This window comes from Urocampus carinirostris, chromosome 1 (assembly GCF_059441175.1).
Source record: "Urocampus carinirostris isolate Australia breed hairy pipefish chromosome 1, RoL_Ucar_1.0, whole genome shotgun sequence".
In the NCBI taxonomy this organism is placed as follows: domain Eukaryota; kingdom Metazoa; phylum Chordata; class Actinopteri; order Syngnathiformes; family Syngnathidae; genus Urocampus; species Urocampus carinirostris.
In genome coordinates this window covers 24,899,665-24,927,635 of record NC_142349.1, presented here as the reverse complement: position 1 = coordinate 24,927,635, position 27,971 = coordinate 24,899,665, and the positions used below count along the sequence as shown (strand labels likewise).

Genomic DNA, 27,971 nt, shown 5'->3' with positions numbered 1-27,971 from the left:
AGGCAAAATGCATCAGTCACTCACCATCAACTTCATCGTGGAAAAAAGCCTCACATTTTTTGACTATTTAGCAACTTAATACATAGAGTAAATATAAAATAACTCATTCAAACACTAATACAACCAGATTTAAGATTAGTAATTAATCCATGTCACCAAAAAAATCTCAAATAATAAAATACACATTACTTTTTTATGAAATATTCCTTTTTTATTACTATACATATTCACAATGCATTGACATGACGCAAGACGAAAACAGTGAACCTTGTGGATATTGTATTGTAATAGCAGTTCTCATTTCGTAAATTGGGGAATCTTAGAACTTCTGTAAAATCTAAGGGGAAGTTCAAGTGAGGCTTGCCGTGGTCTGTATCGATTGTCCTCAGGCAACTGCAGAGCCCGTTGAAATTACAATGCGTGATTTTTACTGAGTTGGTTTTAGCAGTGTTGCTTTGTTCTTTACTGGAAAGAGAGCAAGTGACTCGTAAAAAATCAGGCTTGTGGCCACCTTTCAGCAAAGTGATAAGGCATGGGAAATAAATCCCCGAATAACTTGTTCTTTCATTTTTTTCCAAAAGAAGTCAAAGACACAAATTTGCTCAATATTTGTTTCGAAACCACGATGGGGAAAATTGATAAAGACTCGTTTTTTGGATTTCTGTTTCGGTGCACAAAAATAGATTGAAAAAAAACCCGGAAAATTAAGGTTTCGTCAACTTTGGATGAGTTCCCTTGCAGCAATTTGCAGGGAACCCCTCCACCCCTTTCTTATGTGGAGAGTGCCAATTAGAGGTCGACAGATTGTCAGTAGAGTCCCCCTGTTGGTCCGACAAAAATGTCAACCATCTTTGACAACCGAGTTGACATTCCCAAAGCCCCAGTGTGTAATAGTTGACCGCTAGATGGCCCCGTGTTGCCAAGTATGAGTGCCAGTGCCACAGAGCACAGTGTGGCTGCTTGGGAACGGGAAAACATGGTAGAGATATGAGTGGGGATTCCACTGTGTAAAACAAAAACAATTCAAGGCCTGTGAGATATACATAAAAAAAATGGAAATTAAAATTGGTAGGATAAACAATTGTGCAGATTTTAAACTAGGTGGAAAAATACTACTGGGGCATGTAGAATTTAAACAAAACAGCAAGTAAAATATAAATTCATTAAGTTCGGTGTAGTTTCTCCAATTATTAAACCAAAGATTTTAGAATTTTACGGCCCAAACTTATTGAGAAAGTTGCACTGCAGACACAATACAGTTGAGCATTTGTGTCACCAAAATTTTATCTAGAATACAAAATGATATATGAAATAAATTTTATCTAGGGTTAAATGATTGCTAAGACTTAAATCAGGGTAGAAAAAAGATGCCTGATGTTGCTAAAGAATCACCCAGCTACAAAAGGCAATAAAAAGATCAAATTAAAAAAGTTCAATTTTACAACAATGAAGTATTAAAAAAGATGGATGACTACATATTTTCCTCATATTTAAAATCAGAAATTGTATAACTAAGCAGTCATTGCATACGTTCTAATGAAATCAAACACAAATAACACACAATTATACAAATTATTTTTATTTCATTGTTTTCTCCCTATTCACTTTCAAATTCATTGGACAGTCAAAATCTTAGTGAACCGGGTCACTGATAGCTTGAATTCAAAAGATAAACATCAGCTGTAACATTTGGCGGTTGCAAAATAAACTTAAAAAAATATTTTATTTTATAAAAGTAGTGATAAAATGAAGGCTTGTAAACAAAGTGATGTGCTATCCCCACATCTCAAGATAGTATAATATAGACACGAGGTATATGAGGCAAATTCTCAGCAGATATCAATGGAAGACATTTTACAAATAATTTAAAAAACAAGCATAAATACATTTACTAACAATTGCAAAGATTCACTAAAATAAGCAAATTGTTCTAGGGAGACAAATAGAAAATACATGTTTTAAAGCACAGGGCCACCTCATTTAGCGACCCGATCACATACACCAAATCATCTGTAGAGCAGATGCGCTAACTTCATCATTTTTGGGCCACAATGGCATCCCAGATCACATACATGCCTAATTCCCTCTGCTCTCCATTTTTTTCCAAAATAGTAAACCCCTCCAAATAATGTCACAACTTTGGAAAGAAACAAAAATGTTTGATTTAAAACAAAATGCTCAGTAGGTTTTTGGAAGGTGAGTTGTCAACCTGAGTATAAAGGCCACACCTTCACTCCAAGTAAACAGTGACAGGGCAACATTACTTTTTCAAGAAAAAAAGACTAATTATTACAAGGTTATAATTGTTTATGGTGAACCAAAATTCTCGAGTTTTGCAATAAGTTGAGAAACGGAAGCCCTACTTTTACTAGATTCAGAACATTGGAAAGGTAAATGCTACATGAAGTAATATAAAACCATTAAACAAGAAAATCTTTTTTAAGAATGGCAGCATATAAGAGAACCTGATACAGAGACCCCTTGCTACTTCACGCTTCAGTTATTGCTTGTTCATTGCTCGGCGCATTAGTAAATTGTCGTTGTCATCGATCAACGTATTGTTTGTTGTGGACAACAGACTACACAAAGAATGCTCCACGGTGCCGCTAGCTTTTAGCGGCTCGTTATAATGAAAATAAATTCATCAATTAATCGAACTCTGAGTAAAGTCAGAAGGGCGCAAAGAAATGCTGATCCCCAGCAGGTGCTCTGTGAATTATTATGGAGCCAAGGAGTCCACTGGAAGGCAACGGGAGCGAAAGCAATAGCAAGGCCTCACATCAAGCCTAGTGCTACGGGTAGGTTAACGACTCTTAAGCCACAGCTGACAATCCTGGATCGTGACCAACGCCAGATCCATTACCCGTGAAACGGGAGACCTGGAGCTACAATTTTGGGATACCACTACATTCGTGACACTTGTATTTTAACCTTACTGAAGTCGCGGTTACCTGACGCTAGAGTGACGCTAGCCATGCGCTTTCTAAATCGCTTTCTCTGAAAGGAGAAGCCCTCCATTTTTGTTGTACTTTTGTATAATGAAAATAAAGACCATTAGTCTCAGGAACAAATAGGTCGCAGGTTCGATTCCTAGCTCCTCAGAGTTAAATGTCTAAGTGTCCTTGCGCAAGACAAAAAACCCCTATCGCCCCCAATAAGCAAAAGACGGATTGGTTGGCTGACTACGCTATCAGTCTGTGGGTGTGTGAATGGGTAAAGTGTGAAGTGTAATGTAAAGGCCTTTGGAGGTCCTGAGTGACTGGTGAAGCCCTATACAGATGTAGTCCATTTACTATTCACTCAATGGTAATTTTGTAAGCTGTATTATTTGAAGATATGTAGTTGTTATTTTGTTACAGTTGTATCTTCAGTCTTTGATGACATAATTTTGAGATAAATTTGCCCCTTGGGGGCTTTTATGAATCTTGGATTTTCACTTTTCGCAGAATGTTCTGGTCCCTATTAACCGGAATAACCAAGGGATCTCTGTATGTAGTGAATTTAGAGTAAATTTGAATGTTTGTTTTGTGTGGCCCTTATACTGCCAAAGAGAGCCTGAGAGTGAAATAGAGATGAGACGGAGAGGATACATTTGGAGTGCTTAACCATTTGCTGCCATCCAAGAGCAACACCTATCGGTGAGCACAAAATACTTATTAACAACCCCCCGGCCCATAAAGGGGTTCCGGTTTGAAACAGCTCTTGCTCTAATGGCCACGGTGATTAGATCTGGATCATAATATATATGTTATTACAAATATACTTATCAAGTGTGGTCAAGAAAAGACAGCATAATCTCTATTGCCAAGGAGAAAGTGTTTTCAGTGCTCACACTCATTCATCATGTCAGCAACTTATTGTTTCCTGAGTAATACTTTAGTGTTTTTGCATTTCCAATTCTGGGCTATTATTCCCTGTAACCACACTTAGTCACGCGGCTGGTCAAAAATATTATTCCATCGTTTTCTGAAAAATATTACAATTATTTAAAAGGACTGCCACTGTGTCAGTTTATAAATAATAGGAAAATAAATTTACAGGAAGTTGTCTGAAAGAGTGTCATCAATATAAAAAAATGCTGAAAATAAAATAGGCCTTTAAGTTTGAGGCGTGGTCTCATCTGAAGCTTTGGCTGGTGGACGTTTTGGAGTCGGGGCTCGTTGGCCCGCCAACATCAGCGAGCAAGCTGCTGTACCCTGAGAAGTCGGAAACAGGCGTCCTTATCCGTTCTTCGGACTTGAATTGCGACCCGAAAGCCTGTGCAAAGTTTTCAATCTGGTAGGGCGTGGCTTTGGAAGAGGCCATAGAGAAAAGAGCGGCTGTGCCGTTTTTGGCAGGAGCCGCCTCCTTGTGGCTGCTGAGGTCGGCCGGGCTGATCTGGTAAGATGGCGGCGGTGTGGTGGACGTGTTGAGCTCCTGTGAAGGCGTGAGCTGGTGGTGTTGAGCGGCATCCAGCAGGTGGAAGGTAGGCTGGCTCAATGAATCGACAGTCCCCGAAGCCCCGAAGCTGCTCTCAGAGTACAAGAAAGGTCCAGAAGACGGGGCGGAAAGAGGGAAGAAGCTGGCATTATGGCTGGTGCGCTCCAGTGCCTGCAGAAGGAAGCGCGAGTACTCGTTCATCATGATGTTCTTGTCACCGGGCGGATTGGAGGCGGTGTCCAGGTCTTGGGCCAAAGTCTGGAGCGCCTCGGCTTGGTGGTCTCCCAGATCGAAATGGATGTCATGGTGATGTGTGAGATCTGGCTTGTGTGTGTAGTGCTCCAGCAGGCTGTGTAGTACTTCATCTGGAATAGCGGACTTATCTAGGCCAGAGTCAACGTCCGTCATCTGAATGATCATCGGGTGCGGGGACAGCAGGTCGTACTCCGGACCGGCACTTCCCGATGATGAAGCGGCGTTTTGGAGGTACCGCCGCTTTTTAAGGAACTGCACAGCGTCCTCGTAGTTGTTGGTGGCCACTTTGCCGTTTGTATGCATGAGGTCCTGATCTTTATCGTGCCCCACTGGATCCACTTTCCCGCCTTTTAGTAGACCTTTCCGATGAGCCTTCTTGAATGCCATCTTAGGGGAGTGGCAGTGGTGTTGCATGCTGGGACCTGGCTCAGTGGATGAGGAGACTGCTAGATTCTCTAGAGAGTATTCAAGAAGGCTGTGGCTTCCGCTGACTCCCCCCTTTTTCTTCTTTCGAGGTCCACCCTCAGCAGGATTTTTAGATCTTCCCTTTTTTCTTCCGCTTCCCGCCACCGCTGTTGTGTTTCCCTGAATATCTCCGTAGCCGTCCATGTCAACATTGGCAAGGTCTAACATGCTTGGATCCACAACTTTTCTCGGGGAATCTCCACACGTCCGCTTGTGTTTCAGAAGTCGATCTGTCCTGGAAAAAAACTGGGAAAAAAAAGTGCAGAATTTAATCTCTTGTCATTGGTATCAACGTTGTGGGACAATGTAGAGATTAGACATGACACTCCAGGGTAATCATGTAATAAAGACTTTAAATAGAAAAATAAGATCAAGGACTGTCAGGACAAATAGGCAAAAATATCCACAAAGTAGGTGCTACAGCCTTGTATGTGTTTCGTGTCCAATGTGGCCCAGTCATCCAAATTAGATATCAAAACTCGTGGCATGTTGTTTCAAAGTAAGGGTTATTGTCATCAAACTTGGCATGCATTTATGAATTAGGGTTTCAATATGACACTGGAGTTTCCATTGGGATTGCGTGTCTTTATAGGGGAGAAAAAACGACTTTGGAGTTCCGGAACAAGCATTTTCCATTTATTTAAATTATAAACATGTAGATTAAAAAAGATTCAGACTGGTATTGATGGAGTCACATGGCCCAGAGAATCAGTTTCAGAAAAAGTGGTACTGAGTTTTCCTTAAGTTTCTATTCAGGGATTCAAACCTAAGACGATGGGAATAAAGGGTCGGCAATATGCTTAAATCTCCCCCCTTAACACTCCCAACGAAATTATGAGGTTATTGGGCCAATTTTTACATTTTTGACCAAATTTGTTTCCTGTTAAACTGTAAGAAAAAACATTTTAAGCCAACGTCTTCTGAACAGGATTTTAATGGAATAGTGTAAACATACACATTTGTGTCAACGTTGCATAAAGTTTAATAACATCAACATCAAATAAAATGCAGTATTTCTAGTCACTGTTAATACATTTCACCTTGGCACCTCCTAAGGCATTTTAGGATATTACATTCTCAATACAAATGTTGATAAGTTTATATTGTTTCAATATTAGACACATGCAAAGGAGATCGCGTTGGATGCCTGTCTGGTGTTTTGACAATCAAGCACTGTTTATATCAATGTCACTGCCAATGATGTGGCTGTTCTTTGATTCCATACCATTTCGGGAAAATATATCTTGATAACCTTAAGAAAAAGGGCTGAGAGGAGTACCCATTTGGATAAGGTTGGAAATTTTTTTCTAAGGTTTTGGATTTCTCTTGTTTTCCTTGCAAGTCAAATTGCATTGAGGTTCGCTCTCCTTCTTCTGAGTGTCTTCTAAACAATAAACTTATAACATGGATATCATTCCACAATGTCAAAAATTTCAAACACAAAACTTTCAGTTATCAGACTGTCCGAAATATTGTGATATCTGCAAACCCCTAGTGGGAATTATTTGATGCTCACTTGTAAAGGTCAAATCTTTAGTGTTTAAAATTTGTTTTAGGTTGCGCAACCCAGAAAAGACAAATGTGAATTAAAAAATCTGCACCTGTTGGCAAGTTTCACATCGGTAGGGTTTCTCTCCGCTGTGCGTGCGCTTATGTCTTTCCATGTGGTACTTTTGGATGAAGCGCATGTTGCACTGGTCACAGCTGAAGGGCTTCTCACCTGACATTCAAGTACAAGTTAGAAGAGGAATAGATGGACATGCTCCTGTGAATCCAGATAATCATTTACCACTGTGGATTTTCTCATGTCGCTGTAGGAGGTACTTTTGAATGAAACTCATGTTGCACTGGGTGCATCTGAATGGTCGCTCACCTTAAAAAAAAGAAGACAAAATCAACGCTCAAGTTTACAGCCGGACTGCAAAAGTCTGATGTTTTACCCGTGTGAATGAGGACATGTCTTCGTAGATGATATGAACTCCTGAAGGCTGCACTGCAGTGCTCACATATGTGAGGTTTAGTTCCCGGTGACATGCCGCGACCATCTCCATCCAGCGTCAGTGACTACATGCAACATTTAAATACAAAATGTTGTCCCCCGTGAACAAAACAATTGTGAGTATTTTTACGTGTGTGTGTGTGTGTGTGTGTGTGTGTGTGATGACGCCCACATTTAATGAGGAAGAAATGCAAAAACCAAAAATGTTAATCTTAATATCGCTTTTATTGATATCTATGAATCTATTATCTGTGAATTTAAGGAAAGAAACTAGATTGTATACGAAACCAAACTTTGTACAGTAATTAGAATTTGCAAGCTGACAGCAACAAGATTGACTACAAAGAAACAAGCAATTAAACAAAAGATAATTGAAAAATTCTCATTACATTATTAATACTTCTTAATGAACTTAATTTACTGATTCTCATTACTTGAGGGAATTAAAAAATACAGAAAGGTTGTGTGCCATTATCTTGAAGACAGTAAGGGATTTCTGTATTAATTTGGCCTTTAGGACATGGCCCCTGAAAAGCAAACATGCTTCTAAAGTGGCTCTCACACAAGCAGGAGGCTTCTCCTTAAGTGCCCTGCACAAGGACACGCCAACCACGTGACTAGGCATCATCTTTAACTAGGAGCCTCCCAATGATAGACCAATCCGACGGAAAAACACCGTTGATTAGCTTTTTGTTTAAGTACTGCAATGAGACTTCTGTACAAATTTGCTCATCTTTTTGTGCGTTTTCATATTTAGAAGTGTTTAAAAATGTATAGTTATCATAGTCCTGATGACAGCTTGATTGTTTCCATTATTGCCTAGAGAGAAAAAAATCCACATCATTGCAATTGATTATTTAATTCTATTTTTTACTGTTGCTCGCGAGTATGTTTACTTGGGTTGCGGAAAATGTCTGAATCTTTGTGACGTGAAACAAACACGAATCAATTCTTGATCGTCCACATTTCATAATCAAAATATGTCAAATAACATGAAAACTGACGGTTAAAAGTAAAACAGAACTAGGAAGCAAGATTCCATTTCCCATTGCACAATTTAAGCGGATACTTACGCGTGTGTAAATTTAAGTAAAATAAAGTTTCTCACTCAAAGGCAAATGTGAACTTCACAAACTTTTGGGGACTTGAATTTGTGTTTGTGCCATTTTGTGAATTAACAGTTTGCATAAACTGTAGTGAAAATCAATTCAATCCTTGTTTTGCCTTGTTAAAATCAAGTTATAAAACACTTAACGAGCTTAAATTTTACTGAGGGAAAATATTTTTTTAAATGTATCAGTAATAATTGAATAAACAATTGTACACTCTGAATTGTAACCAAAATCAAATCAAATCACGGGGGATGCAAAAATTCCCCAGCCCTAATTGCTGAATTGAACAAATTATGTATCTAAAGTGTATGCCTTTAATTAAGTTCAATAAATACCAATTAATTAAACTCTGGACTTGCACTAAATATGTATGGATACAACTGTGGCATTTTCACCGTGGGGGGAAAAAAATAAAGTGGAAATGTGCCGGAGAAATGAAATACAAATGAGACTTTTTAGGCGAGTAAGCCAGAGTTAGCATGTATCATTCATATTTAAAGTCCACTGTTCTTTACAGCAGGAAAACACCATCGATGAGGAAAACTGTGGGCAGTAATGCAAACAAGTAAAAGGATTATTCAAATGGGTATACAAGCTTAAGTATTCCGTAAATTAAAGGACTAACCTAACCATTTCATTCGGACTATTTGGGGTCAGACCAAGACCTTAATCAGATTTACGTGCATACCAGTAATAGTCTGATTTGAATTGGACTATTTCCTGCATGAAAACGTGGTTTGTGAATTGGTTGCATTTAGACCATCAACATTGATTTAGCACAGGCCAATCAAAAACTCAAGAACAAATTAAACACACAAAATAATTGGCAAAAGGGTGGTTACATCCAGCTCAAGTGATACGTTCACATACATCATTGCAGGGAACTGTATTAGAATATATTTTTTTAAATTTAGCACAAGCAGGTCGAACCTTTGCCTCGCTTCGCTTCTTTCTTGACCGGCCCTCTTGTCCATCCCCATTTGACCTGCGACCTTTTCTCCCAGTGGGCTCTTTCCCCAACTGATTCGGCAGCTGCAAGATGACAAAGGAGGATGGCGTGAGAGCCAACCATCACATACACATTGCTTCATTCAAGGACAAAGCCGGCACATGGTCGACCAATTCTAAAAGTTTAATAACAACACATCAAGTGTATAGTTTATATTAATTTTCTACTTCAAGCTAAATTATCCTATCGTAAAAGATTCCTTGCGTTAAGATACACCTTAAAATACTGCCATTTTAGTTACTTTACTTTTATTTCAAGAAAAGCTTTTCCTCCCACAAAGTGCTCGGCTATCTCATATGACAACATTCTTTTTAAATTGTATTACTTTCTGATAAGAAATAATAGTTTGCTTTTAAAAAGCAGATTCTAGGAGAGAAAAACACATTAGCTAACAAAAAAGAAAGTTCAATGCAAGGTGCAAGTAAAAAAACGGCCATAGTCTTCCTCTAACAGTTTACAATCTTGTGAATGCTTAAGACTTAAAACAGGGACATATTATATTGTTTTTATTTACTTTTGAGTGTTTCAAAAACAAGTGAATGAAACTAATTCAATAGTCTGTGTTCTGTGCAGCCCTTCGAGACTCTGTGATTAAGGGCTATACAAATAAACGTGACTTGACTTGACTTATGAGGTTCGATTCTAGGAGAAACTAACTTAGGAGTTTACTAAATTAACACTTAGCTAAAAGAGGACCATTTTAGGTGGCAAACGTTATAGCTGTATTTATTCAGACCAAGAACTCATTCACAAAGTACTAGAGCAGCCGACGGGTCACGTTAGCTTAACCTTGGAAGGCTGCTCGCATTGTCACAAGCGTGCGCTTGTATTTAAGCGAGCACAAAAGATGTCTAAAATGAAGCCCCCCACAAGACAGCTGTGCCCAAAACAATGATATACAACATTTATTTATTTTATTTTTAATCATTATTACAGGCAACTTGGACCTCATAAGAGAAATAAGTATGGCACTAATAGAAGTATGACGTACATTCAAATACAGTAGCATCTCTTTACACGAGCACCACTATATAGTATATTATTTTTTCGCAAGAAGGGAAAATACAGTTCATGAGCACTCCCAGAAGCTAGTACCACAGGTCGTGCATGCAAACTACTACAGGCTCAAAAAATAATGTAATAAAAACTTCTGCTGTAAACATTTTTGTGTGAAAATTTATTTAAAGATAAAGTAAATGCATACATATCATCAACAATCTCTTGATCTTATAACGGTCAACCTCCGCCAGTTTTTCCCCATATTGATGATTGTAAATTATTCTTATTAAATAATATCACACCTTAAAAACATAATACGGCACCTACTCACAGCAAGATAAACGATGCAGAATCCCACGACAATATTGGCAATCTAGAATGACGTTGTCATCTGCTACCAGTGACTGAGACGATCAGAATTAGAGCAAAGTAAGCAAGATGAGATCGGTCTTTTTTTTTTTACCATTTTTTTCCCACATAAAAATGTTGTTAAGCAAATACAAATTGAAATGATCAAAAAAAAAAAACGGGAAAAAATAGGTCGACAGATATGCAATCTCAGTGATTCCTCCTGTCACCCCTTTCTACCGCACCACCCGCACACATTCATAACAGCGCTCATAATGAACTTTCATTTTGTTAACCCTCGTGGCATGCATTTTCTTTTGTGACACAATGCATGTCAGTGTACATTATTTAGACATAATCTCTATTGTGTGATAACTCAACCATTTAGTAATTTTTTTTTGACTTTCAATGTTCAGTGGCATCAGACCTATCCATACCGTTTTTAATGTAATCAGTGATTAGGAAGATGTGTTTTAGAGCTATTTAAGGTTCACTTGGATGCTTTTGGGAGGACAGGAGCGGACCGATTAGTTCTGAAATACTTCTTATCGGATACATTTTCACATTATACGAGCAATCTGAGCTACGAGCACGATCCCGGATGATGGGATACCACTGTATTTTGAGTTGTATGATTATCACGCCCAATTGCGCAGGAACCCAACTCTTGTGGTACTCACGTTGGCCATGTTGACTTCTGGCACGTGCAGATTCTGGTTATTTATGGCAACATCTAGCATCTCCGTGGTCTTGGCCAGTCCTCCCGGGTAAAGAGGCAGGCGGTAATCATGCTCAGATACTTTCTCCTGCTTGATGCCCAGCATGTGAACAAAGTCACCTGCTCCTGGTAGCCCGCCAGCACTGCAATCAGGCGAATCGCGTTCCTTCTTCAGAATCATATCCTGCGGCACCACAGAATGCAGTCGAGTGAAGCTGGTGACGGGCGGCAGGTGGCTGAACATGAGCATGCCTGGACCAAAGTTGGCATCCATGCCGCCATTGGTGCGAAGAAAGTCGGTGCCTGGTTTGTCTTGAATGATGCTCATGATGGAGGGCGTGCGGGGTAAAAATACGGTGTGCCAGTCTGTGTCATGCTGCAGGGAGAAACAACAATTGATGCAATGTAATTATTAGCGCTTGGAGTTCATGGAGATTGATAAAATCAATTCCATTTTTTAAAGCTTTGAGAACTTATTTTCCCCATCGATTTGTTGTGTTCCACGATTTATAATATGATCTTTGTATGTTGTAGTAGTAGTAAGAGTGTCTTACACACTTGCAGGTATGTGACAGGTGTATGTATTATTTGTTTATTTTCAAGTCATGTTTATTTGTATAGCCCTTAATCACAAGCAGTTTCAAAGGGCTGCACAGACAACAGATGATTGCAAAGACTTACAATAATGGTACCCATTGCATCATTGAGGATTCGGAGTGACTACCGTAAATTCCGGACTATAAGCTGCTACTTTTTCCCCAAACTTTCAACCCTGCGGCTTATTCAGTGATGCGGCCAATTTATGTAATTTTTCTAACGGCCGCCCGCGGCGCTCGACCACAAAAGGTAGGGTGAGACCGGTGGAATATATGCACCGAGGAAGACTGCAACTTCTTGGCTTGTGCATAAATTACATTAGCGTAAACATACCCTCATCATGCAAAATGCAAAAAGAAAGGCACATCAAAAAATCCACCATCACCAACGGGTTCCGAAAAGCTGGTCTGCTGCGTGATGGAGAGGAGGGCACAGAATCAGGAGTGGATGAAAGTTCCAGCAACAGTGACAGCGCGAATGAGGCTGCAGGAGCGTGGGACGACATCTATATGAAAAAGTTTCTTTCAGCACAGAGGAAGACGACTTTGATGGCTTCAGTTCTAAGGAGGAAGATGAGGACTGTTTACCGTGATTTATACAAGTACGGTATGTTTTTTAACAGACCCGTTCACTGTGTTGCGAGCGTGTTGCTACCATTAACTGCCCTGTCACAGGCACCGTTAGGGATGAAAGTTATATTATAATTATTAAAGCTTTGAAAACTCTCTCGGTCTACCGTCTTTCTTTGTAAATATGTGTAACCATGTATAATATGTATTTGCAACTGTATATTTTTGTAATGTATTTATTTGTATTTTAGACACTTATTCTGATCTGTTTTGCACGGGCGAATGAAAAAGAAGGGGCGAAACAAACTAAGGGTGACGGGAAGTCGGGTAAAGGTGAGACCCGTTTGTGGACGCGGCGGACAATAGTGGATATATATTTTTCCCACCCTTACCTTTGGAAATATACACTTTTTTTCCTTGGATTACTTTCAACGGGACCAGGACTCTGCAGGTCTGCATCAAACTTTAAGTACCGGTATCATTTTCCGTTCAATTTGCCGGGTGTGAATTTTGGACTGTGTACTTGAATGAAGAACACTCAGTTTCAATCGCGGGACTTAAAGTCGGGTTTGGGTTAATTTTTTGTTTGTGTTACCGTATTTTCCGCATTATAGGGCGCACCCCCAAAAAATAGTTTTTGGTCCTATATCTTCCATAGATAAGGCGCACCGGAATATAAGGCACTACAATGGGAACGTGAACAAAAGAGTCAGATGATTCAGTCCAAATGATTACCCCCTTAACATTCCCAAAGCTTGCAAAGAAGCAAATACGTGTCGTAGACACGTACGGAAGCAGTGTCCGTACGATGTCACTCAAATGCATCATTTCAAATATCATTCGGAAGGTTAAAGTCTTGGGATTCAAGAAATGCCAAACATTTCTTAGTTTCTATTTTCTTTTTTGCTCGCAACTTTACCATGCATATGACAATAAACACTTGGAATTGAGTTTAATTCACTCAACTCATCACAGCAACATCAAGATCGTTCTAAAACAAGATACCGAAAATATAAAGCCGCATAGCTCACCTAAGTTCTCACGTTCAATAATGATACGCAATCATGGTCTTCTTAGAACCATGAGTGAAGTAAATCCAGGAGAGTAAATTATATGCAAATACAGACTAATAAAACATGTTTCTTTATGGTGTACGCTTGCTACGCCATTACTAAACTCGGCCAATTGCAGGGTTTGTTTTGGCCATCTAGCCAATCCGAGGCTCCGAATAACTTCAGCCAATAGCGATCGATTTAACGGATCATTGACACATCTTTTTTCGGCCAATTGCAGGGTTTGTTTTGGCCCTCTAGCCAATCCGAGGCTCTGAATAACTTCAGCCAATAGCGATCGATTCAACGGATGATTGATACATCTTTTTCGGCCAATTTCAGGGTTTGTTTTGGCGCTCTAGCCAATCCGAGGCTCCGAATAACTTCAGCCAATAGTGATCGATTCAAATGATGATTGACACATTGGTTAGCCAATGAAACGCTGGTATATAAATCCCAGCATACAACGCGGACTACTCCACGTTCGGGGGAAAATCGAGTCGGCGGCTGTTGCGTAAGTTACGAGACCTTGTGATTTAATGTTGTTCCATAAATAAGACGCACTGTATTATAAGGCGCATGGTCAGCTTTTGAAAAAAATAAGACTTTTAGGTGCGCCTTTTAGTGCGGAAAATACGGTACATTTGGGTGGAGCTTATTTTCAAAGTTGCAAAAAGTCACTGTCTTACCCCTTAATTGTGTTCCATTATACAAAAGACCAATTGCTGTGAAGTTTGGTCTAAAGAAAATAAATTTTAGAGGTAGCTCCAATGCTGAGAAGTTTGCAGTTTTCTATCATTTTTCTTAAATGGGAATTCTAGAGATGCTGGGATAAGCCACATGTGTGTAAGTATGTATCTCAAACAATTATTACCCACAAGTCATTGCTCAGCAAATCAGTCTAATTCAACTAGTATAATTCCCCTTTAACTACTTTTGAAGACAAGGCCAGCAGACCTTCTTTGTCCTCCAAGAAGTGATTGAAATTCAAAGATCAGCATCAGGTAAATATTTAGTACATTGTTTCAGCTAGAACAAAGAAAGAAGTGTATCTGCTTGGTACTTATGTGTCTGAACTCACTGGAAGCAAGCTACCATCAGTTTGCATTGCTTTTGGTTTCTTTCTTTAGCAACACTTGGAATTGCACACGCCCATCAAAGCGTCTTCAACAGTGACAGTAAGAGCTTGCTCTGTCCACTCCACGCATCGGCCCGGTATTGCAGTACCTCCGGGAACGGTGCATTCGCAATGATCGCAACAAGGCTTTAGGGCTAGGACCTTAGCTTAGCCTTTTGGCTGAGAGTAAGTGTCCCGGCTCCTGGGCTTTGTAGCATATAATGAACTGACGGATAACGGATAATGGATAATGAACAACGAAGATAGATCAATAACCCTTAAAAACCCCAAAACCCCCATCATAATTTTGGAACAGAGCAAGAATTCCATTTCGAGATCCAAAAAATTGTCAGTCTAAACTTGAAAAACATTTTCAAGCATGGCGTTTTCTAAAAAAAGAACAAAGGACGACAAACAGCAACACAAAAAGCCCAGGAAAGTGAATTCAAAAAAGAAGATGATGACTTGTTTGACATTGCTCATGCTCTGAACATTATGGCAATTCCAGAAGACAAAGAGTTTTTGTAAAGAGCAAAGGGAAGAAAGGCATCAATGACAGGTGTTGCCAAAAAATTAGCAGAGAAAGAAAAAAGACTTGAAGAAAGTCAAGGAAAGACCTTGAACTTGTGGGAAACCGCTACCTGAAGCTGCGTGTGGTTTTGACGAACACCCTCAAATTTTGTATAATGACAATAAAACAATTCATTCAACTGTTATTGTGTATTGTTTGTTGTTATTTGTAGATCTATATAGTCGTATTGTCTTGGTCAGTAATGACGTCACCTCTAGGTAAGTTTAACTCTTTGAGGGCTTTTACGAAGGTGCAATGCAATATCTGATTTTCTCTTTTTGCTGAGCTGAGAACAGTACAATAATAAAGCCAAAAGAATACAATATACAAATACCCAGTGTGACGTGCAAATGCCCACTGTAGCATGTTATATAGAGTAACTAAATAGTGCTACACAGAATACATATTGCAGTAAGATTCGGTAATATCCAATGTAGGTGGTGTGGTTTAATGTGGGCCTTTACTCTGCCGGGTGGAGTTAAAGAGCCTCATGGCATGAGGAAGAAAAGATCTCTTCAGTCTGTCCGTAGTACAAGACAGTGACAGCAGTCTGTCGCTGAAACTGCTCTTCTGTCTGGAGATAATGCTTTCAGTCCCTATTAACAGAAAACCGAGGGATCTATTTATTTTCAGTATCGGCACAACTAATTTAGATGATCTGTAGCAAACCTGTACTCAACTGATGTGATTGACGCACTTTGATGGCCGCATAGCCTTTGATGCGCAAGTATCTTTCCATCATTAATCAGAGCTGGCAACAGCAATGCTTACAATGCTGATCAGGTGACAATCAGCGACAACACACAAGCAGAAATGGGCCTTAACAACTACAGTGATGTCTTGTATTCGAACAAATGGGTATTAGCCCAAAAATTCAAGTCGTTTTCGCTTTGGTATTCCGATGGAAAATCGTGACCTGAACAAAAATAAACGCACCTAAACACAGCTGAATGCTTGGCCGTACACGTGGGCTAGTAAGATCTAGCATTATTCGAGGGATCGTCCCGTCAGACAACCCTCGTAGAGAATTTGTGAGTTAGTTGCCATAAACAAGTATACCGCTCAGTAGCCTAGATGGTAAGGCGCCCGCTTTGAGACTGGGAGGTCGGTGGTTCGCGCCCCGGCTGAGTCATTCCTAAGACTTAAAAAGTGGTCGGCGGCGCCCTCTGTTGGCTGCGGCTGCATCGGCTCGCTACAACGGGTCAGGTGCAATCGACATTTCGTTCTGTGTACATTGTTACACAGAATGACAATACAAGGAAATTATTATTATTATTATTATTATTATTATAATGGGTCCCAAAAATAAAGGGAAGGAAAAATGGAAAACAGAGGGAACGACGTTCGAGCTGAAGAAATTTTTTGGAAAAACATGAGAAAGGTGTACGATTGTCTGCCATCAAAATAGCTGCACAACAGCAAAGTAAATGGTTTGAAATCATTTTATATTTAGTATGATTCATCTTTATTATCTACACATTTAAATAATTATTTATGATGTATCACTGTGCTTATTAACAACAAAAGGAACGAAAGATTAAAAACACTGGGAGCAGTGCTACAACAAAAGACCAACATGCAAGAATGACCCTGCTTTGCAAACCTATATTAAATGATTTCTTGGATTGTCCAATGACCTAGTTTTTCTGACTACAGGTAGTTCAGATAATAATTCTAGTCATTGGCCTTTTAATTTCAAGTGTTTCATTTGAGAAACTGAAACATTACTTTCTCTTGCTAGCAGGTAGCAAAATTGTGGTATTTTAATGAAATCTCTACCGGGCATGCCCAATCTTTAGAAAAAAACAGTGCTAGCCAATGTGACAATATATATTTTGAATTTTGATGACAAGTGTTCATCCTGTAAATGTTTTCCATCTGTGTCAATTAAAATTTTAGTCAGAGAAAATGAGTTAACAACAAGGTGGCGGAATCCATTTAATTTAAAAATTTTTTTTTACAATACTGGGGCTTTAAGTTGTCTTGATAACCTTTGAGTTAAAAATAACGAGTATGCATAACAGAACACAGTGCAAAGGAGAAACTTTTTTCAAGATTTCCTGAAGTTCAAGTGACATTAATGAGTTGTTCCCACAAGCATCCCAAGGAATGGCAATTCTTGTCTGGCTACTTTTAGAGAATCTATTTCAATTTTTTTTTTTAAATGAAAATCATTTCCCTGAGTTTTCGCTAATAAAACATGAAAATTTGGGTTTGCTTCGGGCTCAGTCCTTCAAATCAAATTAATCTGTTGGGTTGAGCTGGGTTTAATACCAGAGGGCCAGCCCGATCTTACCTCTAAATGCAATACATAGTTCAATACTCGCTCTGACAGGCATGAAAATGGGCCAGGGTTTAAAAAGGTGAGAAAGGCGTGCAGGAAATACCGCATTTATTCAAGCACAATGCGAAAGTTTTTATTAAAAACTGGTACAAAATGTTGTTCTTAGCTCAAACGAAGTATTGAAAGTGAAAAATGTTTTTGAAAACATGCGCCAATGATTCAATTTATTTGTAGACAATGTAATCTTTGAACACTATACCAACATAAGTTGTATAATGTATTTATTTCATGTCCCTTAAAGTCCAATTTACTATCAGATACACCAAAGAGTATTTTCCCTCGTCATGGTCTTCAGGTAACCATTTATATCCCTTAGAACAGCTTTGTTTCCTCTGTTCTCTAAGATTTGTTTCTTGCACCATGAATTACAGAGTGAGATAATGAGATGAAATACAATGTGCGTATCACACAAAAAAAACAAAACAGTACTTCTGCCCGGGAAACTACACTGGTTTTAATTCAAACGCACAACCTCAAACACTGAATTCTGGGAAATCTACAAAAAACCCTTTCCACCTTAAAACATTTTCTCCTAAGATTTATACAATTCACGAAATTCACCCTCTTTACATCAAAAACAGGGAATTTCTCCTCTAAATGAGAGATTGTCTTACCTGCTATAGAATTTAGGGCTTCCAACTGCAAAATATACGTGTTGCCGTAGCAATACTATGAAAACTACACAAAGTGTTGAAAAATACAGATTTACAAAAGCAAACTAAAACAATTTACCTGCTTTCAATAGTCACATTGTTCACCTTTACTCCGTAAAAAATATATTTGAAAACCATTTTGGCCCCTGATCCAAGGTTTGCAAAACCCTCGAGTCCTATGCATCGCTCATAACGAATGACTCGCATTTAATACATTTTATGACACGCTTTTAGAATAATCTTACTGAAAAAGTATACTAATTATGCTGGTCTACGCAGGCCATAAACTCAGAGGCTGATCATTTTGCAAAAAATCTCGTGGGGGGCCTCCGTTGTCGTAATTCTCTTTGTGATGCGAGACCTTAATTTATGTGACCAAGAATTTTCAGCAACGCAAAATAAAACTCATTGCGGAATCCCAGATGTAATACATCTTGAATTTCAGAATACATGTGCAATGCCAACCAAGTTTAATATGTGACCAGAAGTTATAATTAATTTGATTAAATTAGTTACCATTCATGGTTAATTCACGTTATGCGTAGACGCTCGGGGGAAAATCCCAAGGACGAAAGATCAGCCACTGATTTCCAAATTCAAAAACATTAACTCATAATCTATTAATCATATTTATTGAGTTGGTCAGCGCTGGTACCTCTGTTCCAACAGACATCGGAGCAGGCGTACCCGGTGATGTAGCATCTAGAACGGGCATGACCCACAAAAAAAAGTCCCGAGCAAACAATGATGCTCGGTCCCATTAGCTTAGCAATGCTAATCTGGCGGCGGCGGGCAGCTTTTGTTGTCTGTCCCGCACGAGAAGTTTGAACCCTCTAAGACGGCGCTGCTTCAAACCGGAGTTTTTTTTATATCAAACCTCGAGAGTTTCTTCTTACCGGCGCCCAAGAACCAAAAGCCGCTCCACAGGCCGGCGTCGTCGGCTCTCGGTGCTCCGTTATCCCCAAAAATCTATGGGCAAAACATTGTTCTCCAGCAGCTGCCGGGTTCTTCCATCTTGGCTGCGCGCAGAGCATTGTGGGGCTGTACGTGCGCGCGGAGACAAGTACGCGCGTCCGTACACACGATGACAGTATATGAATTCGGTTGATTGATTATTAAAGTTGATCAATTACAGTGCATGGTTTTTAAAATATTTAATTTCAAACCGTATTTTCCCCTTTATTAGTGTAGATATATCTGTGTATGTTAAACCTGTCAATCCTAAAAGTGGCTAAAATGTGTACAGGTCAAACCATAAAAAAACGTTTTCTTTCTCCAAAAGTCGTTTGTTTTGTTTCTTTTAGCATCCTGTTAAATGCATTTTATAAAATGGTTCAACAATAAATGTTCTAACTCAGTAAGTAATACCTTGATGATTTTCTGTTTGGATCAACATTTCATGGCCGCAGCTTTCTCCTAACCTGATTTTACTCTAAAATCTGCAAAAAGTTTGTTTAAAAAAGTACTTTAATTATTCACTTGCAATTATATTACCCTAAACAAAATGCGTTTTAAATATTAGTTTGTATTATATATAACTTTTTGGTGACACACATGCTCAATTTAATTGTGTCCCTGATGCAACTTCATAAGAGGTGTCGGCTTTTAAGTCCGCTGTTATTAAACCTACAATGAAACGACTTAACCTTGATCCAGTAAGCTTATGTAATTATAGACCTGTGTCAAACCTACCGTTTCTTTCGAAAGTACTTGAAAAAGTTTTAGCACGGCAGCTGAATGATTTTATATCCAAAAACAATCTTTTTGAATCCATGCAATCAGGATTCAGGGCTAACCACTCTACTGAGACAGCCCTGATTAAGGTAACCAATTATCTTCTACTGGCAATGGACTCCGGCGCTTCATCACTCTTGCTGCTGCTGGACCTTAGTGCTGTCTTTGACACAGTGGACCGTAATATCTTACTATAACAGAAAGATGGACTAGTCTCTCAGGAACCATCCTCTTATGGGGCAGATCCTACCTCTCAGATAGGATGCACTGTGTTAAATATGGTGAAATCACATCTGAGCCCTTTAGTGTTACCTGTGGTGTTCCGCAGGGTTCAGTACTTGCCCCACTTCTTTTCAGCATTTACATGCTTCCATTACGTGATATTATTTGCAAGTATAATATCAGTTTCTATTGCGATGCAGATGACACTTAACTATATCTTCCGATGGAGGAATCTGCCCCACTAAACTGGAAATTTGGAGGCCTGCCTCAATGAGAAAAAGGAATGCATGTCACTCAACGTTTTGCGCCTTAAATCTGAAAAGACCGAAATGTTAGTTATTGGTCCATCTAAATGCCATGACTTGTTCTCAAAAACTGCTCTAAACATTGACAAATGTAATTTTTATTTTATTTAAATAAATAAATGACTTGACTCTAAACATTGACAAACGTAATATCACCCAGAGTGACCCAGTCAAAAATGTAGGTGTCATATTTGACCCCGGTCTTTTCTGCTCTGCGTTAAGATATTACTAGAACAGCTTTTTTCCAACTTTGCAACAATGCTAAAATTCGCCCTATGCTGTCTCGGTCGGATGCGGAGATCATAATTCATGCGTTTGTTACCTCCCGTCCGGATTACTGGAATGCACTACTCTCCGGTCTCCCGAAGTCCAAAATCAAGAGCCTTCAGCTGGTACAAAATGCTGCAGTGGGTCTTTTAACTAAGACAAGAAAGTTTGATCACATTACCCAGATTTAGCTAACCTGCATTGGCTCCCTGTTAGCTTAAGATGTGATTTTAAGGTTCTGTTGGTTGTATACGAAATCATGCATGGACTTGCTCCCTCATATCTTTCAGATTTGATTTCCCCCTATGTTCCGGTCCATAGCCTTCGCTCTGAAAATGCTGGTCTACTAGTGATCCCAAGAGCCAAGAAGAGATCCGCAGGTTCGAGAGCGTTCTCCGTTCAGGCCCTAGTGCTGTAGAATGCTCTTACCCCCTGAGATTCGATCTGCAACTTCTGTGGAAATGTTTAAATCTAAGCTTAAAACACACTTCTATTCTACAGAAAATAAATAACCTACATTTTATGTTGAAAATCTCTGTTTATTATTTGTTATTACAACATCCTGGAAGGGGGATTACCTTCTCATGGTTTCTTCATTTTCCTCATGTTGAGGTTTTTGAGTTTTTCCTTCCCTCATGTAGATTTTAGATCAGGGGACGGTGTAATAATAGTCTGCGGTTTGCAATAATATGTGGTCTGTGCAGCCCTTTGAGACTTCCTGTGATTAAGGGCTACAAATACATACAAATAAACATGACTTGACTTGACATTTTTTCCTGTAATCATTTGGTAAACTACACTAAACCTAATTTAATTATGTAGATGAACATCATGGGCTGCATGGCAGCTAAGTAGTTAGCGTGTTCATGACACAGTTTTGAGCTTATGGGTTCAAATCCAGCTACCAGCTCTCCTGTGCCAAGTTTGCATTTTCTCCTAATGCAAGCGTGGGTTATTTTCAAAAGTGCAACTCCTTGGCATTTAAATACACACAAATAAAGTATTAAAAAATGTTGGTGGTCAGTAAATGCTATATTTATAGACCAAGCACCGGGAAAAAATATAGAATCACTCCATTCTGAATGCCAATATGTGGCACTTCGGAATCACCTTTCGATTGTTTCACGTTTGTGATCTGAGATTTTTCTACAGAATGGAATGTCTGAGTGAGGGCTTTCCCAAGACTAGTGATTCCATATTTTTTGCTCCATTCCTCAGGATACTTTTCGGCTTTGCAAGATGCTTCTTTTTACCTACTGATTTTGCAAAATTTCCACTCGAAAAACTTTAATAACACGATGGCGAAATTCAACTCCAGTAATCATAGAAATGAATGAAAGAGCAAGCACGTGCAAAATCACGCAGGATTTACAAATTTGTGTAAACAATAGCCGGAGGTTAATGACATTGAATAAAATGAAGAATCTTCACTTAAGATGGGCAAAGAATCATTCATTAAAAGAAAATCATATTCATTTCATGAAAGTTAACCCTAAAATAAGATAAAACATATCTTTCTGATCATTAAAAACACATTAAAATGGTAATTTAACAAATAAACAACACTAATAAGACAAATAGGACGATTTTTTGCATGAAAGACTTCTCACATCTCAAATTTCTTGTAGCTCAAGTAGCTTGTATGTAAATTTAAGAGTGTATTTAATTTATAACATTTTATATATGTGTAGTGACATTTTTTTCAATCCAACTGTAATGTTTGTGACTTGAATATTTATCAACAAACAAAAATGATAAACACATAAACAAAAATCTTAAGTGCATTTTTTAATCAAGTCTTATAATTTATAAAATAGTACTTCTACAAGTAATATTGTGGAAAGTAACCATGTTGGCACATACAGATATCTATTGACTCTTACGGGTGATAAGTAGAAGAAAAACAATAAACCCCTAGGGCACACTTTGGAATTAAACACAATGGAAATTTCCAGGGACACACCCCCGTGGTAGTATATTATACTGCTTCCACTGCAGTGAAATGATTAGAACCCATTGCATACTAAATGCATGAATGTCATCAACACTACAGCAGCATCAGCATGCTACAAGGAATTTTCTGCTGTACGCCAACATAGAGGGCAATCAGAGCAACAATGAGTAGTTAAGATCAAAAACAAAGAAAGGACCACCTTCTCCAAGGTAAAGCAGACAAAGCAGTATTGTCCAATTGTGGTATGTGCGCCATAACACGTGCATCGTATGACGCAGACTCTTGTACATCGCTCATTCATAATTCAGCACTTCTTTGTTTCCTCCCCCTGATCGCCTTGAATCCCCCAAACAAAGCTTAAGGATGCTCAAGTGGTGACAAAAAAGAGGATAAGTGAGGCAGCGTGTCGCATAACAGATGGCGTTCCTGGATGCTCTAATCCTCAAGGATCAGAGGTCGTTCTTGTTGGGGCCCGGAGCTGTTTCGACACAATATTGGTCCTTCTGAGCTACAAAATTCCCTTGCTGACTGATAATGCCCCAGGATCTTTTGGATGGTCCAAGGTATTGGAAATGGATTGAGCTTGAGTCTATTTGCAATCTGCAAGCAAGTAATAAAATATTTCAAACATCAAAATCAAAAGATGCCAACTTTTCAAATGGTTCATGCCTTGACGCCATCATTTCTGTATGTTACTGCTCGGGACAGAGACGCTATTGCGTATAAGCGACTTTCAGCATATCGTATAATCAAGTAAGATGCCTCACACCGTTGAAAAAAAACATGTGTGGCAACAATAATCGACAATAAAATTCTTTGTCAATTAATTTTTACTCTCAATTTTTGTTGACAACCGTAACTAATCGTTGCAGCCTTACCATACATTTGAGCGAAAGCGCTTGCAAAGATAGTTACCCACCACAAATAGGGAGTCTGTGATAAAATATCACACTCGTGTAGCAGTGTCTGAACTCGTGTCAAAAAATTACCGGACACCAGGGCAGACAACTCTGAAAAGTTGCCTGTCCAGCCATAAAGTTGCCTGCCCCATTTTTCACAACTTGAAACACAATGAGACGACTAATCGCAAAAAAAACCCCCATTGTTGTACAGTATTAAGGATTGATAATCAAAATGTACTACAGAACAACATTTTTAAATTAAGTTTATTATAAATCTACTTATAACATTCATTGCATGTATCTGCCATCAGTATGTACCTGTATTTACTCATCTTCATTCATGCAATGTTTGCATTGCGTCGTCTGCTACAAGCCACGTGAACTCCTCTTTCCACGATGCTTTTAATATACCTTTACTTTTTTGTAGCGTCATAAATTTTGTTAGCTTCTTCTGAATCTGTCTTCTAGGACTGAGGTTTTGGCTTGATTCCTAACGCACAAAGTTATTTCACCCGGGCTTCTGATCGGCTGCTGAGTATGCAAATTGCTAAACGAACCGAAATTCCGAAATTTCCAAACCAAATGAAGATTTCGAAATCGGAATTAAGAAAACGTTTGATTTGAAAAAAACAACAACAACAAAAAAAAACTTTTTCTTTTTTTTTCCTTGAAAAAGTTGTCGGCCACCCGGGCGGAGACGTTTTGTAAGTTGTACGCCCGACGTAAAAGATGCACGCCCCGGGCGTCCGGGCAGACGTTATTTCAAAAACTGCGTGTAGTCTGTTTCTCATCTCAGCAAAATTTAAAAGCAGCTACAGAAAAAAATGTACCTAATTGGTGGCACTCTTTGTCATTTTACAAAACACAGGAACTGCTTCTCTGTTAGCCACCATGTTGTTGAGCTGTGCAGATGAGCTATGACTAAAAGGTAAACCATGTGATTCTGAAAGACGCATACTGGACTAAAATCGGAAACCCTTTCCATTACAAGCAACATTTTCGCAAACTTGTGGTCAAAATGTGTACTTAAAATAAGTATGATTTCCTCATTGTTTTGCTTATTTTAAGTGTTTCTGTTTCTAGTTTGGTGGTTATTTTTAAAAGTAAGCAAAAAAAAGTTATCTACTGTCAACATTTGATGATTTTGCACATTTTCTGAATATATGTATATATACAGTGTATACATATATACAGTGTATATATATACAGTGTATATATATATACAGTGTGTATATATATATATATATATATATATATATATATATATATGTATATATATATGGATGGATAGATAGATAGATAGATAAATGGATAGTTAGATATTAGTTATATTAGTTATTTTTTATACATTTATTTTAACATTCATATGTGTTTTACCATATATGTGTGTTTATACACACACACATATATATATATATATATATATATATATATATATATATATATATATATATATATATATATATATATATATATACATATATATATATATATATATATACATATATATATATATATATATATATATATATATATATATATATATATATATATATATATATATATATATATATATATATATATATATATATATATTAAGCAATTAAGTAGTCTTTAGGGCAATATGGGGATTCTTGAAATTATAATTTCATATTAATAAATGTTATGCATGCAAGTACGCTAACTTACATCCAAATGATAGTGTCAAAGTTGTAAGGTGACCAAATCCAACTCGCGCGTTAAAGCAAAAGATACGTTTGATATTCAGCCGCTAGATGGCGTAAACGGGTATGTTTGCGGTAGGCAATATTCGGACCGGTGTGGGTTTTTTTTTTTTTTGCTTTTCTTTCTTTTTTCAAACAATGAATTGTATTTTATTCTGTTTATTAAACATCTGCAAAGTGATTATTTTTCACACATTCTTTTCTCGTGGTCGCCAGTACAACATATTCTTTTGGGGGTTCAATACTTTGTTTTCATAGGATAAATTTGAAGAGGATTTCGGTTGCTGTCCGGGTTAAACCATCAAGAACGGTGGTCAGGGTTAACATTATGGAATTGAAATGTATTTCCTCAACCGACGTCCTTATATGATAATTAGTACAATATTGCGCCGATTGAACGGTATAAAATACTTACAAATTCATAAAGTTAGGGATGGATTTACAAATTAACCACGAATGGAATTTGGTTTGATTGAACAATGCATGGGTTGTCAAATTCTGGCCTGCGCACCAGATGTCCCTGCGAGGATGTTTTCTACGGCTGCATTGTTGTATCATAGACCAGGAATTCTTGTGTATATATTAACTGTAATATACTTCTCCTTGAAGAAAGTGTTGTACATTATTAATAGATGTTTGCACTTTACTGTATTTCAATCCAATTATATTTATAAAAAAATATTTCATATGAGTGAATGATAGAAAAGTGCTATTTTAATTTTACATTACAGTAGTCCCTCGTTTTTCACAGGCTTGCGTTCCAAAAAGAACCCGCAATAGTAAAAATCTGAGAAGTAAAAACCTTTGTTTATTAATTTATTGAATACTCGATTATACATAGAAGCCAAAGAACAAAACGGTATTCACAACAGGGACCGAATTTACATTAATTTGCCTTCATTCTGAAAAGAAGAAAAAATACTACCGAAATACTTCTAGAGTAATACTATAATACAGAAATACTACAACAGAATTTTACAGAAATACTTGTACAGAAATCATACAAAAATACTACTGTGGAAATACTTCAAAAATACCAATACAGTAATACTACCGAAATACAATTCCGAAATTACGACAAATATACTATAGAAAAAAATGCAAAAATATGACAACATAATTCTTACAATTAGTACTTGGATCGAATTGATAATACTGTCTTGGGATTGATACTGTGTTCCCAATACAACTATCATTGGGAACCCTCCCTCTGAAACTTCTGGTCTACTAGTGATCCCAAGAGCCAAGAAGAGATCCGCAGGTTCGAGAGCGTTCTCCATTCGGGCCCCGGTGGTGTGGAATGCTCTTCCCCCTTAGATTCGATCTGCAACCTCAGTGGAAATGTTTAAATCTAAGCTTAAAATACAGTTCTATTCTATAGCATATGAATAACCTATATTTCATGTTGATGTTAATATTTGTCCTCATGTAGGTTTTAGATGAGGGGATGGTGTCATAATAGTCTGTGGTTTGCAATAATCTGTGGTCTGTGCAGTCCTTTGAGATTCTTTGTGATTAAGGGCTATACAAATAAACGTGACTTGATGTGGATCGTAAGGTTCTGCATAAATTATAACTTAATAAATTTGATCCAATAGTGTTTAGACCTTATTTGCATATCGGCCTTTATTTTTATAATATGGTACAATGAAAGGTATTTTAATTGTCTAAATAACATTGTTATACATTGTTTATATTTTTAATACATTACTGCTTTTTTGGTTTGAATCTTGACTTTTTTTCTGAAACATGTTGTGGTAGAAGTATTTTAACTTTAAAGTGTTAAATGTTTTTTAGATTGTGTTGTTTACACTTTTTGCACTTTGACTTTATTTTCATCGTATTGTGCAATGGAATGTGTTATAGTTCGCATGTTGACTTTGTTATGTTTGTACTTTTGTTACATTGCTGCTTTATTTTGGTGTCACTCGCTTGACTTTTTTTCTGAAACAGGTGTAATATAAATAGTTGTATGTACTTTTTATACCGTTAAAGTTTTCGATGTGGTTATTTATCTTAATTATAAATTAATAAAGGGGAAGGGTTCAGTTATCTAATGATCATGACATTGTCGAGCACAAAGTATTGGTTTCGTATCTGTATGAATTAATACTACTTTATTTACTCGAAGGAGATCAATACCACAAATCCCGGCATTTGTATATTCGTGTGTCCCGGCAAATCTTGACTGCTCACCGACCCACCTCACAAACACAATTGTTAACTAGGCCGACGATACTGCAAATAACAGAGCGGTAGAAGGGAAGGCCCATCAGCGACTCGATTTCCTGAGTGTGCTCGGGAAAAATCATCTGAAACAGCAGCTGCAGGTGTCCTTCTTCAGAGCCACAGTGGAGAGCATTCTGGCATACTGCATTACAGTGTGGCATGGTGGGTGCACAGCAGCAGACAGGAAAATACTTCAGAGGGTCTCAACACAGCCCAGAGAATCATTGGTTGCTCTCTGCCCAGTTTGGAGGACATTGCCTGCTCTTGCTACCGCCGCAGAGCAGAAAAACTCATCGAGGACTCTTCTCACCCTGGCCACCACCTCTTTGACCTGTCACACAAAACAAAAACAAACAGACTCAAAGACAGTTCTTCCCCAGAGCCATCACCACCCTTAACACACACTG

General features: G+C 38.2%; 1 protein-coding gene across 1 annotated transcript; it reads right to left on the bottom strand.

Moving 5' to 3' along the window:
• Positions 1-1,563: 1,563 nt before the first annotated feature.
• Positions 1,564-19,264, bottom strand: LOC148374047 (zinc finger protein 281-like). Its single transcript, XM_088331667.1, has 7 exons — positions 19,124-19,264; positions 11,287-11,700; positions 9,181-9,282; positions 7,080-7,203; positions 6,929-7,012; positions 6,741-6,859; positions 1,564-5,385 (listed from the first exon to the last, which is right to left on the bottom strand). Exons 1-7 carry the CDS (start codon positions 19,259-19,261, stop codon positions 4,117-4,119), a joined length of 2,250 nt encoding a protein of 749 aa, XP_088187793.1. The 5' UTR covers positions 19,262-19,264; the 3' UTR covers positions 1,564-4,116.
• Between the last annotated feature and the right edge of the window lie 8,707 nt (positions 19,265-27,971).